This window comes from Phyllopteryx taeniolatus, chromosome 16, assembly GCF_024500385.1.
Source record: "Phyllopteryx taeniolatus isolate TA_2022b chromosome 16, UOR_Ptae_1.2, whole genome shotgun sequence".
NCBI lineage: Eukaryota > Metazoa > Chordata > Actinopteri > Syngnathiformes > Syngnathidae > Phyllopteryx > Phyllopteryx taeniolatus.
The window spans coordinates 21,595,956-21,614,446 of NC_084517.1; the positions used below are offsets into that span (position 1 = coordinate 21,595,956).

At 45.5% G+C, this 18,491-nt stretch overlaps 1 protein-coding gene across 3 annotated transcripts; it reads left to right on the plus strand.

Moving 5' to 3' along the window:
• The first annotated feature begins 1,424 nt into the window (after positions 1–1,424).
• On the plus strand, positions 1,425–17,047 carry srl (sarcalumenin). Of its 3 annotated transcripts, none has more exons than XM_061749544.1 (7): positions 1,425–1,772; positions 10,659–10,754; positions 11,176–11,271; positions 11,892–11,927; positions 13,429–13,545; positions 13,631–13,864; positions 13,928–17,047. In XM_061749544.1, exons 1-7 carry the CDS (start codon positions 1,577–1,579, stop codon positions 14,737–14,739), a joined length of 1,587 nt encoding a protein of 528 aa, XP_061605528.1. In that variant the 5' UTR covers positions 1,425–1,576; the 3' UTR covers positions 14,740–17,047. The 3 variants fall into 3 exon arrangements, with proteins under 3 accessions (XP_061605528.1, XP_061605530.1, XP_061605529.1); XM_061749545.1 differs by having other exon boundaries at positions 1,661–1,772; positions 10,662–10,754; XM_061749546.1 differs by lacking the exon at positions 11,892–11,927 and having other exon boundaries at positions 1,654–1,772.
• Positions 17,048–18,491: the final 1,444 nt, after the last annotated feature.

Below are 18,491 nucleotides of genomic sequence, written 5' to 3' on the forward strand. Positions count from 1 at the left end.
TCATAATGTGAAATCATTTCCTCATAAAATTATACAATTTTGTCATCAAACTAAAATAATGACTTTGTGGTAATGTGCAACTTCTTAGGAAAACCTTCGGTTTACCCGCAAATTACTATTTTAAGATTGTAACATGACAAGTTGACTTTCTCGTAAAAGTTGCACCGTTTTTCGTAAAAGTATGTGTTCATGAAATTCAATTACATTTTTCTCAAAACTACAAAGTTGAGTGTTGTATTTAGACAGTAATAAATAAACAAAACTTTCGTTACTGGAAAATGAAGCTGTTTTGTAGCGGTGTAACGATTCAGTCATTATATCGATGTATCGACTGATGTTCCTACGAGCGAATTGGATCGATCCGTGCTCGGCAAGTCAGCCTTCCGAACGAAAATATATCGATTTTAAATCGTTTTAAAAGGCGATCGATCGATTGTAGTGATACTCGGAAATACCGCTTCGGATTGATATATTTGTTGTATTGCCAAGAAACACGCTAAGTTGTCATTGTCATTGACTTGGCTTTATTTTTCAGTTAGCACAACGCTACTTACGTCTTCGTCGCGTTTGCGATCAACACGTCGCTCAGCGGAGGTCAAGTGTGAGGGAAAAGTTTAGCGCATATGATGATCGTGTGAAAACGTGCACAGTAGAAATGGCGAGAGCGTTGCCGAACGCGCGGCCAAGTGCGGCCTTCGGCGAAATGGAGAACCGGCGACGACGTCAACGACTGGACGTTGTTTCCAAGGCTCACGTTGGTGCGACTACAAAGAGCACGTTTGTTCATTTATTCAGCTCTCTCTGTATTATTGACACTATTTCTCAAAGATTTGCGTTTGTGGCTATTGGTAGAGGACTGTTGAAAAAAGGGATTCTCAAACGTCGGGTCCAGCTGGCGACTCTTTACAGCGGAGACGTTTTTCTAAGAAGCCAACATCAAATATACATCTCTTTTTGAGAGAGAGAGAAAACTGGCCCAACAAGTAAAATCATAGCTGAAATAATAGGAATAACAATGCGTTGCTGTTTCCCCCTTTGGTTTCTTGCAAAGCAATACGAGCACATCGGGTACAGATTGGAACGGGCGTGTCGGTGATGGAGAAGTGGTGGGCAAGTTCGGCATCCAGCGGAGGAGCTTGGAGGGACACACGGGACGGACGCGTTCCCAAAAGCATGGCAATTTGGCTGGAGTGAACACTTGCTTCCAGAAGACGCGGATTCCATCTCGTGCAGAGCGTGCCATCTGGAGGAGGTGGCTAGAGAGCAGGATGCGTGAGAAAGGCTCGCGTGGAAAAGGATGACTGACGCCGCAAGCCCAAAGGGAAAGCGAAGATCAGGAACTGTTTTATATTTCTTTGATTTGATCTGATTCCCTGACAAGAAGCTAAAGGACATTTCCAAAAGCATCTGTCATCTAACTACACGTTTTCTCCCAGTAATGTCGTGAATTCCAATTGAAGACCTTTTGCAATGAAATGATGCGACATGCTTCCATGTAATTGGTCACTCCAAATATTCCCCCAAGTGGTCAAGAGTCAGCTGCTCGTACGAGTGCAGGCTCGCTTTTGGGCATGCAATGACAACACACGCACACGCAGCTGCTGGCTGTCTGCGGGCCCCGCCCCTTCTGCTCGCCTGCCCTTTAACCTTCCCGCCTCGGTGTATATATAGCGCGCCGGGGACTATGAGAGGTCTCCTGGCCGCCACCATGAAGGGTCGCATCGTGTCCGTCTGCTGTTTGCTCTCCCTGCTGCTCTCGCAGGCCACGGCAGGTAAGAAGACCTCCGAACGACCACGACGACCTTCTTCACGCGAATGCGCACAAGTTGCCCGTGTCAATTCAATGCTTGACAGCGTGTGTGCGTTTCATCTAGAAGCTTCCGCTGCGGCTCGGCTACAAGACGGTTAGACGGCGAAACGCAGCCATGGGGCGCTATTCAAAATCGGTGTCTGATGAACGCGTCGATTCCCCGACCGAGACTTCTGCGGCCTCCCTCCCTCCCGTCCCGATAGCAACTTCGAGAATGTCTCGCCGACCGCGCGTTAACGCTCCCAGCGAGCCATCGTACCCTTGTCCGTCACCCTTGTCCGTCCTTGGGATGGCGTCGATCTCCCCGGCGGCCCGTCGGGGCTTTTTTATTCCGGGCGTCAGTCAGGTGTCCCAGATCGAAAGGCCTCCTGAAATCCAACACTGTAGTCCACTATAGTTCCTCCTCCCGCCCCCCGCCGAGCCTTTAGATACGCTGCGCAGCTGCTGTCACAATCACAATTTATTCCCAGCCGCTGGCCTTGTAGGGACATGCGTTCTCCGGGCAGGAGGGGCCGCGCCGAGACCCTCGGCCGCGGCGCCGTACAGGTGGCTCTCTCGTTAGGACGCCCCCCCCCCTTACCCGTCCGTTCCTGCTCGTAGCTACTAGCGACGCGATACCAATTTAAAAATAATTCCAGACTGTCGTGTAACATCACGTTGACGAAGAAAAAAGACGATTCGCAGTTCTCCAAATGAGAGGTCGGGTGTGCTTGCGTCAAGCTGTTTCTCGGTCACTCCCAGTTCAAATTGAATGTCCAGACGATATTATATATTTCAATACCGAAACGTTCAATCGAACCATTTCATTTTGTCTGCTTTAGCGTAATGCTAACATACAATGCAAAAAGCCTTAGTCAGGCTAAAGGAAATTAGCATTGATGTTACGATTATTCAAAACCAACAGCTACTACTTTAACACACACATCCGACAACGTTAAAAAGTGAGCCAACACTACAAATATTTACTGAAGAGCGCAATTACAATTTTAGCCGTCGCGCAAACGCAGCACAAAAAAAAAGATAAAGAAATCAAGGAAAAGTATACAAAAATAAAAATAGAAAACAAATTAAAAATACATATAATAAATAAATGCTTTGTATTCCATAACACCAATTTCAAAAGAGATTTATAGTGGACAACATTTTATCCCTTGGAAATGCATGCAAATAATATTTTAAAAAATTAAACAACTTAAAATGTTAGCCATCTGAACCTAAACAAATAGAAAAGGAATTTAAAGGAAAAAAAACATACAAAATGGTCTGAGTTGAATATTTTGAAATAAAATCAAGAAAGTCAAAGTATAACATTTTGAAATAATAAGATAAATGTAAAAAAGACCAACTTTGGAGTTTGCAATGCTACACAAAAAAAAAAAAAAAAAGATTTACCAATAAGAAGAATTAAGAAGTCATTGTATAAAAATGACCAAGAAGGCTCCTGCTGACGTGTTGCTGGTAAACACCGGTTGCCATGGCCACGTTTTCATTCCCACAAGATCCCTTCGGATTATCGAACACCAATCGAGATGTTCCGTAAATGCGGCGGATGGATTACGGCCGCGGTTGAAGTGTGTGAAGTTCACGTGATCATCCTGTCACACGATTATGTGACCTCCATTGGCAAATGGAGGTCTTTGGCGGGAAGATGGAAAGCGAAGGTGCTGAGCCTCCGTGCGATGCCCGCTCGTGGAATGCGGCGCGGGTCAAACGAAACAGCAAGCAAAGACAATTACACCTTGCCTATGAAAACCCATCCACCTGAACTTTGTCGGACTAAAGTTCGCTAGTTTATTGCGAACACACGATGCAAAACGCCACAGACTGGCTAACCAAAACGAGCATAAGACTTTTGTCGTGTGGCATTCGTCATAAAACGTCGACTTGACTGTCCAAATATGAACTTGTGTCATTATGACGTCATGAAAATAACTCTTAATGTGACATTCCTTAGCTCATAAAACCGTGACTGTAGCTTTTTTTCTTAATTACCACTTAATTACACCTGAGTTGTTGTTACTCAACCCTTTTTCCTTTTTAATTTAACTCATCACCAAAAATGCCAAAGAAAAGGTAAAACCCTTGTGGAGTCGACGCTTCACATCACAGGTATCAAACTCAAGGACCGTGGGCTGGAATCGGCCCGTCACATCAACGACTGTAGCCCACGAACTGCTATATGGATGTTGTTTTTGTTTTGGCAGAAAAATCGGATGACTTTTAACAGATATTACAAGCATTTTTTTCCCCACCCAATCCCTTCTGAACATTAAATTGAACTATCATTGCAAACTTAAATATTTGCTGGCCCGTTGTTTTTTTTCCACCATTTCTGAGCTCAAGTTCAATGTGTTGCCCAAAAAAATATATACAGTATATAACACATCAAAATCAGGGGCAATTGTGTACGCGTGGTAGTGCGACGAGGTGTTTATGCATTTAGAACGGTCATAGCGGCCCTCGAAGGGAAACCATAACGCCATAGTGGGCCAGCGGCGAAAAGTCAGTTTGACATCTCTGCGTTTAGATGCTCGCCGAGTTTCGATGACATGACTGACAGTCGCGTATTTCCACTCACTGTATCAGTGATGTTTCCGATATGTGGAGCCGCACGGGGCAAAAAATCAAAACCAATGCTACGTGGAGTCCATTCGACATACAGTGGTGCCGTGAGTTACGAGCGAGCCGACTTACGTTTCTTTTCTTTTTTTTTTTTGCTTTGACTTGCGAACAAAGTTTTGAAATACGAGCAAGGTGCGGTGGCAGTGAACTCAAGTCACTTCATGGCAAGCGGCAGTTTGGCAGATCATGAACAATTCAATTCACTTCAAGGTGTTTATTGCCACTCCCAGTTGAGGTTCACTGTTAAAATGTAATTTTATTTTTAATTTAAAGACAATTTCACCTTGTGTATTTAAAACAACCACGTAGCTTCGGCTTCAGCTCACATGCCCGTTTAGCTTTATGCTAACAAACCGATACGAAGCGCAAGAGATGGGCTAATGAATATCGATGGATATTTGAACACAAACAGCGGCGTAGCACATGTAGACAGATAATATAACAATATTCACGGGTATATATATTCTTTTTCCTCTGTGAGGAATGACTAATATTACTGGAGCTTACCAAGGAGTTTTGACTGGCTCCATGTAAATCCATATGTTTGGATTATACTGCCCCCAGGTGGCCGAAGCACACGCACGAGCAGGAGCAGCACAATTGCCATTGAATTGAAGCAAAGAATATGGAAAAACTGTTTAATTTGTTAAATTCTCTTTATTTATGTCATTGCTTGTATTTTTTTTTAATAAATTACAATATTCTAAAGTGCTGTTTTTCTTATTTTTTTTTATTTTTTTTTTTATTTTTTGGCTTGAATGGATGAATGGCATTTCACTTATTTCAATGAGGAAAGATGATTTGAGATATGGAAGGAACTGAACTCGGCACCACTGTACATTCTTACAATGTCAATCATTGGCGTTTGTATGGGGAATTTGCGCCCCCTTGTGGTGTTACCCTCCGGCTTGGTTTTTAGAATTCCTTTCTCCTTTGTGGCTCAAGCAGGGGAAGAAGTTTTCAAAGTTAATGAATACCTCCTCGAGGTCAAACTAGCCAAAGTTTGGGGGTGTGGTGGTGGTGGTGGGGGGGGGATCTCACTCAGGATGCCATTCAAGCTAGGACCGCCACTGATGATGTCATTTCACACAACTTCAAAAAAGCTGCGTTCACTGTCAGCTTTTTTGCCGCCAGTGCTTCACACCAACATAAGTCGCGCGAATGGCGCGCCATCGTGGCCTCCGATGTCCAATCAGCGCCTCGGCGTCCGACAGCCTTTGCGCTTTGTTTCTTTGTCATAAGTTGGCCAGGACGGAGAAGAAAGCTGTTTGGATATCGGATGGACAGTGGATGTCTCCTAGTTGTCCACACACAGTGAGTCAAAACCTTAAAATAGGAAGCCCCCCCTCCACCTCGGGTGCGTGTCCGTCTTTTGACCCATTGTGGGGCTATTTCTGACCGATGGGGGAGTACCAGCTCCACAAGCGGGGCCACCTGTCACCGTCCGAGCGTGGCCTCTCCTCAGCGCGACGTGTGAGCCCAGGTCCATATGCGGCGTGCCATGTCATTCTAAAAACAACGGAAAGAGGATGGCGAACGCACTTTTTAATCTCTTGTAATAGTTGTATGTAATAAGTATGTAAAATGAAACAGTCGAGTAAATCTCAGTCTCTATTTCTGGAAAATGTGCCTGTGAGCGAGCCGTTCTGCGCGTGCACCCACTGTGATGTCACAGTGGGGCTCATTAACACACTGAGTTTCTTCACACATAACATGATCAGCTAGCTGCAACTATCGTGCAGAAAAACACACATTCCCCACTTGTGCGACAACCCCGCTGTCATGTTAAAGCCATAAGGTAAGCAGAGCTGCGTTAGGTTTTGTTTGATGCACAGATAAGTGTCAGCCAACATCAGCAAACTTCTCTGCGAAGTTGTCAAAACGGTGGCTTTGATTTTGGCATTTGTGTTTGGTGACACTTCTGCTGCATGCGCCACATTGTTGTGTATGAAGTGCTGCCGCCATGAGTGAAAATAGTTTTGTCTTTATGGGCGCTCGCTTGTTTTACCCCCACTCTCCGGAGTGGAGGGGGAGTGGGGAATCATTATTTTTGTACTATTTTGTCAAAAATAGTCACAGATACGTTATAAAGACACACGGAAATTACTTGTCTCCTTTCATAACAAACATTTGAGTGATAGTGCAAATGTTCTCCGAACAGGATAGGAAAAAGGTTTTGCTTTCGATAGACCTGTATGACGCAGGTTAAATTTCGATGAATTCTCTGTCTGCGCTCCAGTGGAAGCCCCACAAACCTGCCAGTTGCTGGTGGCGCTCACTCACTCTAATTGAATGTACCTTCCGTGTGCAGGCAACAGTGCAACCTGATCCCGTGCGGGCGCGTGAAGTCTCAAGGCTACAAGGGTTAGCGCTGATACGCTGCATAGGAATATACCATCCTCATCTCTCAGTCTCTGCTCCGTGCATCGAATAATGGACTGCACAGCACCTCACTGAAACGTAACGTAACTTGAGTGGATTAAACACATGGCGATTTTCAACATCCTTACCGATTTACTGACTTACCAGGACACCGCAGATGATAAAGGAAAATCGAAAAGTCTGCTTGCTGCTCTTATAAGTGCGTGGTGCACTCGAGGTGACCAATCACCGAGTCTGTGGAGTTTGCGATCGTAAATGTTGAACAGGTTTAGCGTTTCCGATTGTCGGCTCCGAGCGCATCGGAGCGGAAGACCGCTTTTGACACACCCCACGGCACACCATAGGCAGGATCATTCGATAATCGGGCCTTTGCTGACTGAGCCTTAAAATTGGCCCGATTATCGGTCCGTCCATCCATTTTCAACACCACTTATCCTGGTTAGGGTCGCGGGACGCTGGAGCCTATCCCAGCTGACTTCGGGCGAAAGGCGGACTACACCCTGAACTGGTCCCGATTATCGGTATGTAAATATATTCTACTCAAATCTTACAATAATAAGACTCCAAAAATTCACTTAACAATTGGAATACTTTTTTTTTCCCAAATAGAAATAGCAAATAAGATCCATCCATCCATCCCTTTTCTTTACCGCTTCTCCTCACGCGGGTCGCGGGCTGCCGGAGCCTATCCCAGCTAACTTCACGCCCCGAACCGGTCGCCAGCCAATCGCGGGGCACACAGAAACAAACAACCATTCGCACTCACGGTCACACCTATGGGCAATTTAGAGGCTTCAATCAACCTACCAGCAAATAAGATAAATAATTTTTTTGTATTTAATACAGTAGTAGTAGTAGTAGTAGTACTGACCCTTTTTTGTGTTAAAATAAACGCTTCCTAGCCTAAACATTAAAATTGTTATTAAAAAACAAACAAACAAAAAAACACACATTACAAGGACTAAAATGTACACAGAGTGCAGTACGACTGTGCATTACTGTGTGTTGAAAAGTGTTTATAAGCGATAGAAGATAGGAGTGGAGGGAAGATTAATAAGCGTCTGGGTGGGTTCATACAGCTTTAAAATATGTTTACACAATAAAACATAATTGTGGAGTTCACCTATCGTGGGGGTTGTTCGAAACCAAACCCGCAGCGATAAATGAGGGATGACTGTACATCTACGAATATACTGTATAAAAGTCCATATGTTACATATACATAACCAAGAGAGTTGAATATGTTTGCATAATGACGGCGAGCTTCTAAAATTGAGACGGCTCTGGTTTAAACATTCCACCCGGATGCGGCCGAGCCTCCCGGAATGTTTTCCCCAAACGGCCGCGCGGTCGTGTGGCAACGGCCTCAGCGAGAACACGTGGTCCCGGGCCCCAAATGTCGGGAGTTCAACTCCCCCCCCCGGCGCCTGCGGCCTTGATTTTGCGCGCTGACGCAAAGCCCCCGCCGTCCGCGAGCAACGCGGCCTCTCTGATATTTGTCGACGGAGTAGATTGGAAGGCGTTAACACGTTGGCGCCCGCCGGTCGAGGTCCTCTCGGGAGGCCCGAGTGAAAAGATGAGTCGGGTGCGCTTGGAGGCCTTTTGGAGTGAGCGCCGCGTTCTGCAGGCGGGCACCTCTCACCTCGTTCAGGTGTGTCGTCTTATGGAGTCATCCGTGTTACTTGGAAAAAAAAACAACAAACAAATTCTACACTTCATACTTTTGTGATATTTTGCGGACACGACTTTCTCACCGATTTCTTTCATATGATATGTGCCATAATATTGTACAATATGATATCTGGTTCAACACGATATGATGCGGTACAATATGTTGCCATACTATGGCGCAGTATGTTTGGTACATTCCGGTACAATACTGTGCGATATGTTATGGTACCATGCATTTGACACAGTATGATATTGTAATATTAATTGATACATTATGATATGATATACAGTATGTGCCATCATTTGATACCGAATTATCCGGCACCATTATACAGTATGTGCGATATGACATTGCGCGACACAACATAATATAATACAGTATGATGTGCCATATGATAAAGTATGATATGATGTGATGTGGTACGATTATAATATGGTACGGTATGATATGATACAATCTGATACAATATGATACGACACAGTTATGATACAACATGAAATGATACGATAGGATACAATAACGCCACAAGTTGACTTCTCTGTCTGCTGTATATTTTGTTTTGATTTGAACAAGCAAAGTACACGAGAGTACTTTGCCTCTTGGCTTTTACTCGGGTGGCTGACTTGTCGGTCTGTGTTGTTCTCACGTTGTATTGGGGGAAACATAAGCTAGCTTATTTTTAGCAGCTTGACTCAGGGAGAATCAGCGGCGCCAGCGTCCTCAGCGTCAATTACTAATTAGAAATAATCATAATACAGTAAGTGGGATGTCATTTTTTGTGTTATATATATTTGTGTTATTTTTCAACGTAAGCTTTTGATGCAAGCCGTGTTTAACTTGATTATGTAAAACAATGTGCAGCTGGCCGCAAATGACCACCGGGCCGAACTTTGGACAGCGCGCTTGTACCTAATGAAGTGTCCTGAGAGTGTTTACATGGCAACAGCACTATTTGGGTTATTTATTGCCAGCCACCGTATCATCTTGAACAAACGTGCCATAAATATTGTGAAAATGCGTTCACAACTCTATTAGCGGCTCTGCTCACGCTAGCCCGCCTTCCGCCAGCGCCACGCTCGACTTACCAACTATATATTTATATATATATAGCTCCTAGCTTTGCCTGAGGGGGGGCTTTGACCTGCGCACGCGAGACCCGCCTCCGACATGGTCTGACGAGTGTGCGATCGGCGGTTAAATATGGTCGAGACAAGACAGACGATTGCGCGTCATTGCTCTCGCGTTGTGATGCCAAACAATTGTCTGTTTATTTTCAGGAGGTTGCGTTCTAAGTTTAGAGCTGAGCGTGCGAACAGCTGTGAGCGAAGTCATCCGAGAGCTTCGAAAGTGTCCAAATCCAACCTTTGCGAAGACGATCCGAGTTTCGATCGATCGGTTTGACGACACGGGGCGGCACGTCTGCCCCGCAGCGCCCGGGACTAGGGTTCGAATCTGGCGACGGCCTTCCTGTGCGGAGCCTACATGTTCTCCCGACGCTTGCGTGGATTTTCTTCGGCTTCCTTCCGCATTCCCCAAAACAGGCCTGCCAGTTGCCATCTAAATTGTCCGCAGGTGTGAGTAGGAGCGTGAGCGGTTGTGCCCTGCGACCCTGAAGTGACCTGCGATGGGCTCCAGCTCACCCACAACCCTCACGAGCTTCAATGACGCCCTGTGCGCATGACGGATAATGTGTGCAAATCCCCTCCACAAATGCCAATGTTTACAGATGATTATGAGACAAGAGAGCAGCAATTCCGCTTTCATTTCCACTCAGGTATTTACGTCTGGATTTGATTTTTCACATGAGCAAATGTATCGGACCATGTGACCGACCGATGGGAATGTCTTCGCTCAGTTGGAGATTCCGGCTTTGCCTGAGAAGACTACGTTCTGCGTACAATTGTGAAGCTGAGAGAACAAACATTGCGCAGCCGTTGTACCGTAGCAACAACAACTATTCGGAATGAATAAAGTAATAAACCGCTGGTGGACTAAGAACAGACCTCAAACGGGTAAACTAAGGAAAAATTGTGTGAGGAAACCTTCAATTCCTAATGATGTAAATGTCCCAATTGAAGAAGTCACGAGACAGACTGCGGCGTATGGTCATTCCCAATAAGTTCCCTTGGTGGAACGCAGTTTCACAAAGTTTGTCTTTGCTCCTTGTGACAGAAGAAGAAGAAGACTTCACGTCGGTCCTCCGAGACACATCTCACATCGAGGAGACGCTTCGATTTGCCACCGAGGAAAAAGCAGCAGACTATGCAGGTGAGAAATTGATTGTACGCTCCGTCGGGCTTGCGCACACACATTTTGAATTGAGAACTGAGCAGTGATTTAAGTGACCCTTCAGATATCGGCCTCCTTCGGGCACACTGAGAAAAGGTCCGCATTTCATCATGTACATTATGATAAACTCATGTAATGTTGCCCTGGTTTCCTTGAAAATAATCCAATAATATGTCACAACTACGTTTTCTGTACAAATAAAGACACCGTTGTATGGTAAACAAGATTGTCTGATTATATGGCGGCAAAAGTCAATGTATGAAATTGGCGTCTGCAGCGCTTTTGAGTGACCGAGCTGTTTTGTACTGCACTTGATTTCCATATGCAAAGAACACCAGCCCGAGAATGCGCCCTTGCGCCGTTCTTCGTGTTCACCGTTGTGCGCATCTTCTTCCCCCAGCGGCTGTGCAGAGGTTGCGGAAGATCTACTACTCCTCCATCAAGCCCATGGAGCAGGCGTACAAGTACAACGAGCTGAGGCAGCACGAGATCTCAGGTACCACCGAAGGCCTTTGCTACGTTTGCTTTTTTTCTTGTTATGTTGTGTCGTGCTGGTCTGTTTTGTTTGGGTTGCGAAAGGGACCGGTTAGTTTGGAACACATTTTGACACCTTCAACCGTTTGATTATTTTATTTCATACTTTATTCCGGGGTGGGGAACCTGCGAGTATTTGGTTCGGCCCATTGTGCTATTCTAAAAATCCTAAATGCCCTTGATGAATGAATCGTATTTATCACAAATTGAAGATGTCGTCTGATAGAAAAAAAAATGTTCCCCACTCATGCTTTATGCAAACTCCCAGCAGGGTCCATTAGCATTGGGTTTTTAATCATAATATAGAAAGAATGTCATTCAAGGGCATCTTTTGGTCCATTTAATTTCATTCATTATGCTCACAAAATTCCATTTAAAAAGTCTCTCTTTTGAAATGATTTTTCTCGACTTATTCACATTTTAAGCCTCGCAATCCCATTTTGTTTTTGAAAAAAAAAATTAAAAATCCTCTTTCCGTAATTGAAAGTATGAAAAGCAAGATTTTAGTCAGGATCTCCCACCCATTCATACTCTTCCTCATTCTCCTCGCTCCCCCTCCCCTCCCCCCCCTTCACCTAACAGCCTACCCTGGACGAACCCTGGGGGACGCCGCCACAGGTGGGTGCGGCTGGGGCTTACTGTGCATGGCACTGCCTCAGGTGCTCAGCCCCTTCCTGGCCCACCCCTCTCATTTGCCCTCACGTCACCGGCCACAACATTAGGCACGCCAACTCGGGTGCAGGATTCACATACGGCTCTCGTGCAGGTGTACCTAATGGTGTGGCCAGTGTAAAAGAAACATTTTGATTACGATGGTGTAAAATGCGTGGGGGGTTGCATGCGCACTTCTGGCTTGAGCAAAGTATGAATGGGTTTGGATGAGGGGACTCGATAGCCTTGCGCATTTTGGCTGAATTCGTCGCGGCGGGGGCCAAACACAGCTGAACTTAACCTGCGGCCACACACACACACGCACGCACACACACACGCACACACTCACGCAAACACTACACACACTTGCCATCACGCTGCTGTGAAAACGCCCTACTTGCATTGTCGGTTTGTGCTCCTGAATTTCAGCTTTCTTTAATGATGCTTTTGGTCAATGCTTTTAAAACTGCCTCATAGCCATGAATCAGTTGTCTTTGCCTGTCCTATTTTTATTTGATGCCTCTTTACTCTGGATCACGGCTGGGGAACCTACTTTGGATCTGGCCCACCATGCAATTTTTTAAATAAATGCAACCATTGAGAAAGTGTGTCAAAAATACACATTATAATTAAACCCCAAAATATTTGTAATATATCATGTAAAATGTATTGTATCAGAATCAGAATCAGAATCAGAATCAAAATCTGAATCAGAATCAGAATCAGAATCAAAATTAGAATAAGAATCAGAATCAAATTCTGAATCAGAATCAAAATCAGAATCAGAATCAGAATCAGAATCATCTTTATTTGCCAAGTATGTCCAAAAAACACAAGGAATTTGTCTCCGGTAGTTGGAGCCGCTCTAGTATGACAACAGACAGTCAATTGACAGAGAACACTTTGGAGACATGATTGTGGTGAAAGACTTGGGAGACACGTTATACAAACACTCGACACAACCAGTTGTTCCTTTATTTGTGCTCATCAACAACGCAAGCTTTGCTTCCTAATTGGCTACTTGACACAACAGTCACGGAATACGTCTGGATTAGAGATCGTAAATATTGCACAGGTTTAACATTTATGATTACCTGAGCAGATCTGGGAGGGAAAAAATCGCTCTTAAAACACCCCACACCACAGGACAATAGCGCAGGATAATCTATCAGAGAAACCGAAAACCAGGTCTTTGCTGACTTTCATCAGAAGGGGAGGAAAAATGCTCAAATTGGGCCCGATTATCGACATTTCATCCTATTTCTTAAAAGGGAATGAGTCATATAAATTGGGCATAAGATCTGATTTATCACAAGTTTACAGTATGTGATTTTTACACAGTTGTTCGCCTAAACACGCTCAAACAAAATGAACACAAAACTTTTTGCATCGACATTTATTTGCAGTACTGCAGCCCGACCCGGTACCACGGCTGTAAGCAACATCTTTCTTTGTCCTTGTCCCGCAGATGGAGAAATCACATCCAAACCCATGGTTCTGTTCCTGGGACCGTGGAGTGTAGGAAAGTCCTCCATGATTAATTACCTCCTGGGCTTGAATGACAGCCCCTATCAACTCTACACAGGTTGTCGCACATTCATCAATAACTCATCTTATTGGTCATGCGATACAAGTTGTAGTAATTGTTGGAATTGATCCGGAATCATCAGGAGCTGAGCCTACTACCTCTGAGTTCACCGTCATAATGCACGGCGAAAAGATCCGCTCGGTGGAGGGCATCGTGATGGCGGCGGACAGCTCGCGGTCCTTCTCCCCGCTGGAGAAATTTGGGCAAAACTTCCTGGAAAAGTTGATTGGAATCGAGATGCCCCACAAGCTGCTGGAACGCGTTACGTTTGTGGACACGCCGGGAATCATCGAGAACCGCAAGCAGCAGGAGCGAGGTAAAGCCACATTTGGTCAGGTGCGGAAGCGGAACCGTCTGTGAACTCCTTCTCTTCATCCAGGCTACCCCTTCAATGATGTTTGCCAGTGGTTCATCGACCGTGCAGATCTGATCTTTGTGGTCTTCGATCCCACCAAGCTGGACGTCGGTCTGGAGCTGGAGATGCTTTTCCGTCAACTGAAGGGCCGCGAGTCGCAGATCCGCATCATCCTCAACAAGGCCGACAACCTGGCCACCCAGGACCTGATGCGAGTGTACGGAGCGCTCTTCTGGAGCTTGGCCCCGCTCATCAACGTGACGGAGCCTCCCCGCGTCTACGTCAGCTCTTTCTGGCCCTACGACTATGCTCCGGACACCAGCCGTGAGCTTTTCAAGCGGGAGGAGATCTCTCTGCTGGAGGATCTCAACCAGGTGATTGAAAACCGCATGGAGAACAAGATCGCGTTCATCCGCCAGCACGGCATCCGCGTTCGTATCCACGGCCTCCTGGTGGACCGCTACGTCCAGACCTTCAAGGAGAAGATGAGCTTCTTCAGCGACCCGGAACTTGTCTTCAAGGAGATCGTGGACGACCCGGACAAGTTCTACATATTCAAATCCATCCTGGCCAAGACCAACGTCAGCAAATTCGATCTCCCCAACCGCGACGCCTACCGTGACTTCTTCGGAATCAACACGATCACCAACTTCAAATCCTTGTCCTCCCAGTGCTCCTACATTGGAGGCTGCCTGCTGGATAAGATCGAGAAGGCCATCACCAACGAATTGCCCGCTCTCCTGAGCAGCATCAACTCGGGCAAACAGCCCGGCCTTTCTTCCTGCGAGGCGACCGGCTGCGGGGAGAAGCCCAAAAACCGCTACCGCAAGAACTGAGATTACGCACGACACTTTGAGCAGGGGAGGAAGGAAGGAAGGTGACGGAGGAGGTGAAGGAAGACAGGGTTCTGAAATAGGTCGAACCCCCGATTCAGAAGGACTGCAATAATGGGGAGATGAGAGGAAACGGATATTAGAGCTTTATTCTCCTCAGGAGACCATGGAAGATACATTTTAGGGACTGTGGGTTGAGGCAGATAGCGGGAGGGGCGGGTCATTGTCTGAAGAAGGCAGCTTAAGGATTCAAGCGCTGATGAGTTGAAATATTGGACTGATTGGAATTCTTGGGGTATTTGGGGAAGGACTGATGCGACGAAACGGGGCGTGGGGCGATGGGGAACAGCCAGTCCAATATCAGCCCACTTGTATGTGAATAAAACAGGAAGTGGAAAGAGGTGGTGTCACTTTTTGTTGGAAGATCTTGGGGAAAACAGCCGTGCAATGGGTCAATTCCAAAACGCTTCAGACACTGAAACAGCCGTTTTGTGGGTGCTATAACGGGCTTCTGTTTGGGATGTAGTAGTAGACTAACTGCAATTAACCTTGCATGTCAAGATTGGCCCATCTTAACTTGTTTTGTGTGCATGCATTTGCCATCCAAGAAACTCAGAGTATTTCCTAACCTACCAGGCGACGAACGAGGCCATTTGCTTTTCATATACGCTCGTCGGTCCTGCTTGCTGAAAATCTGTGAAATGTGATGGAGGCAGAGCTCAAGGGTCATCAGAGTCTTCAGAGTGGGGTTGTTGTTTTTTTAAACCTGGTCTTACTGTATTTTTATTACTGTCAATTTGCCAGTCCAAATGATCTGCTTCAGTAATGTATTATGACTGATGTTTTCCTTCATCGATAAGCTTCCCAGCTTGGTTTTCTTTCTAGCTGAATGACCACAAAGAACCACACCTGAAGGATGTGTTTAGCTCCATTTTTTCCATGTGCCAATCTATTTATTTGTCGTGTGTGTGCGTGTGTGTGTGTGTGTGTGTAGACCTTCCAAACGGGCATTGTAAAATAGACTACCTGCTTCTCTGGGGCTGGAGGCCAAATGAGTGGAGAGGGTAAAGTGGAAGACTCGTGAGTTGATCCCTGATCTCTGCAGACCGTCCGAGTCGGGCCACGAGTTCTCATGCAAACCTACCTCGGTGATCTTCCTGGAAGTGCTCACCTACTTCCTGTCTTGTTATGAGCGTGTGAGGCACTCAAGGAACACAGGGAGTTCCTGGGTCAATGGAAGAAATAGTCTGGCGTACAACTTCCTTCCTTCCTAATAAGTAGTGGCGCAGGTGAAGCGGGGTACACACAAAGCGATTTTAAAATGTGGGAGACCACACACTGGACGTGGGAAAAAAATTGCCATGCGTGGGCTTGCTACTCTTCCAGTGTGTGGAGAACTCGAGATGACCAACACACAGCGCACCGCACAGTATCATATCTTCACCGGCAAGTTCGAGTTTCCTCCCCCAAACCAGATGTCTGTCGTGTTGGAGTTGTAATTGTGAATATTCAACACATTGAACGTTTGCCATTTTCTCAGCAGATCAGGAAAGAAAAATAACATATTCCACAAAGCAGGATAATCACTCAGGATAATCTTTCAGAGACATCCGGCAATCAGATCTTTTGCAGACTTCGATCGGAAAAGGAAAAATGTTCAAATGAGGCCTGATTATCAGTATGTGTGTACCCCGCTTGATGAGCTGTTAAGTGGTGCAGGTAAGTGAAACACGTATTTACCCCTAACGCACAACAATCGCCCAAGATCAGGACTGGGGAGCCTACGGCCTGTGGGCCATTTACGGCCCGCATCGAGCGCATTTGATGCAACTCTTAAAACAAGTCAAACCTCAAAGGAAGTGTTCGAATAAGCCCCGCTGACCAGAAGGTTCCCCACCTCTGCTTTAGATGCATGGTAATGCAATGACGAGGAGCCGCTGCCTCTTCCCTCGCTAACCCCCAGAGTTTCTCCATCTCAACTCGTTTTCTTTCTTTCTTTCTTGAGTGTGTTCCACGGGATGTGTTGTTGTATATCTACACTGCAGTTTCAGAAATGTCCACTAGAGAGTGCTGTGTATAAGTGGTAAAAAACAAAACAAAACAAAAAACTACAACCCCTTCAAACATACTCTTCGAGGCAATAGTGATGTGTGTGGTTCTCTTTTGGGTGATTATGGTTCAGTATCTTAATTGACCTGTGAATTTGATTTGGAATGCATTTGTGTCCCTTCATTTTGTTTTGGTATAAAATTCTCAAATAGACCCATTTGGAAGCTTGATCGACAAAAATAAAGGTTTCTGATTGACCAGGTCTAATCGCTGTTTGTGCTTTTTAATCAATTACAATTACAATTCAGTTACAATCAATCCACGATAAAACAAGAAGAAAGACGACATACAGATGGTCCTTGTTTCACCGGACTTCCGTTCCTACGATAGTGACTCAAACCGGATTGATATGTTGTAACGCAACGGTCGGTCGTAGTCTCACTAGCCTACGCTAACGCATTAATAAAGTCAAGTACATTTAATATTTGTATGAAAAATACTTCTAAGCCATGATTATAAAACAATAAAATGAGTTATAACAGTCGAGCAGTAATTGAGTGTCCCTTCCATAACAGTGCGATGTTTAATGTTGAGGCAATATCATGAGTGATGATATACAGTGAAACATACACCATAAGTATGATACTGATTTTACACAACATTTATTATTAAGCACTAATAAATGACAACAAATAACAATTTGTTTATTTAATCAGTTATTCGGCTCCGGCAACACAAATAGCAGCAAACAGTGGCGGTACCCGTTAGCGGGACAAGCTAACTAGCTGAATGGTCAGTGTCAACATTGACGAAAAATAAACAAAATGAATTTTGTTTTAATGTTTCACTATCTAGGCGGCACGGTGGCCGACTGGTTAGAGCGTCAGCCTCACAGTTCTGAGGTGCGGGGTTCAATCCCCGTCCCCGCCTGTGTGGAGTTTGCATGTTCTCCCCGTGCCTGCGTGGGTTTTCTCCGGGCACTCCGGTTTCCTCCCACATCCCAAAAACATGCATGAATTGGAGACTCTAAATTGCCCGTAGGCATGACTGTGAGTGCGAATGGTTGTTTGTTCCGATGTGCCCTGCGATTGGCTGGCAACCAGTTCAGGGTGTACCCCGCCTCCTGCCCGATGACAGCTGGGATAGGCTCCAGCACCCCCGCGACCCTAGTGAGGAGAAGCGGCTCAGAAAATGGATGGATGGATGGATGTTTCACTATCTAAATGATGCAATTAAAACATTTAGTGGGCCCTCCGCGATGAAGAATAGTTACACAAAGTAGTCTGGAAATGCAAAATGAAGCCAATCGACGCGCCGACTTTGTAACCGTTAGCCGCGTTAGCATTTCGGTCGGGTGTCCGCTCCTACTTGTACACTTAATGTACCGTTTTATGTCAACTTGATCGGAAGGAACTTGTGTAATAGGAGAATTTGTGGATGAAATGTTTATGAAATGTGTTTTTAGAATGGCATGGCCAGATCGATTGCTCTTGCGTGTGGCCCACGGGCTGTTGGTTGCCCACCACTTTAATGTATTTCAAATAGCCCGAGGTTCCGTTCTCTCAGACATCTTTGTAAAAAATAAATAAATATGAGCTGCATTGCACCACCAGTTTGTCGTGACTCGAAGTTGGGGAGGGCTTATGTGGTGAGCGAGTGATAACATAGCCAAGTCGTTCACTGCTTTTCTGATCCTGAATTTGTTA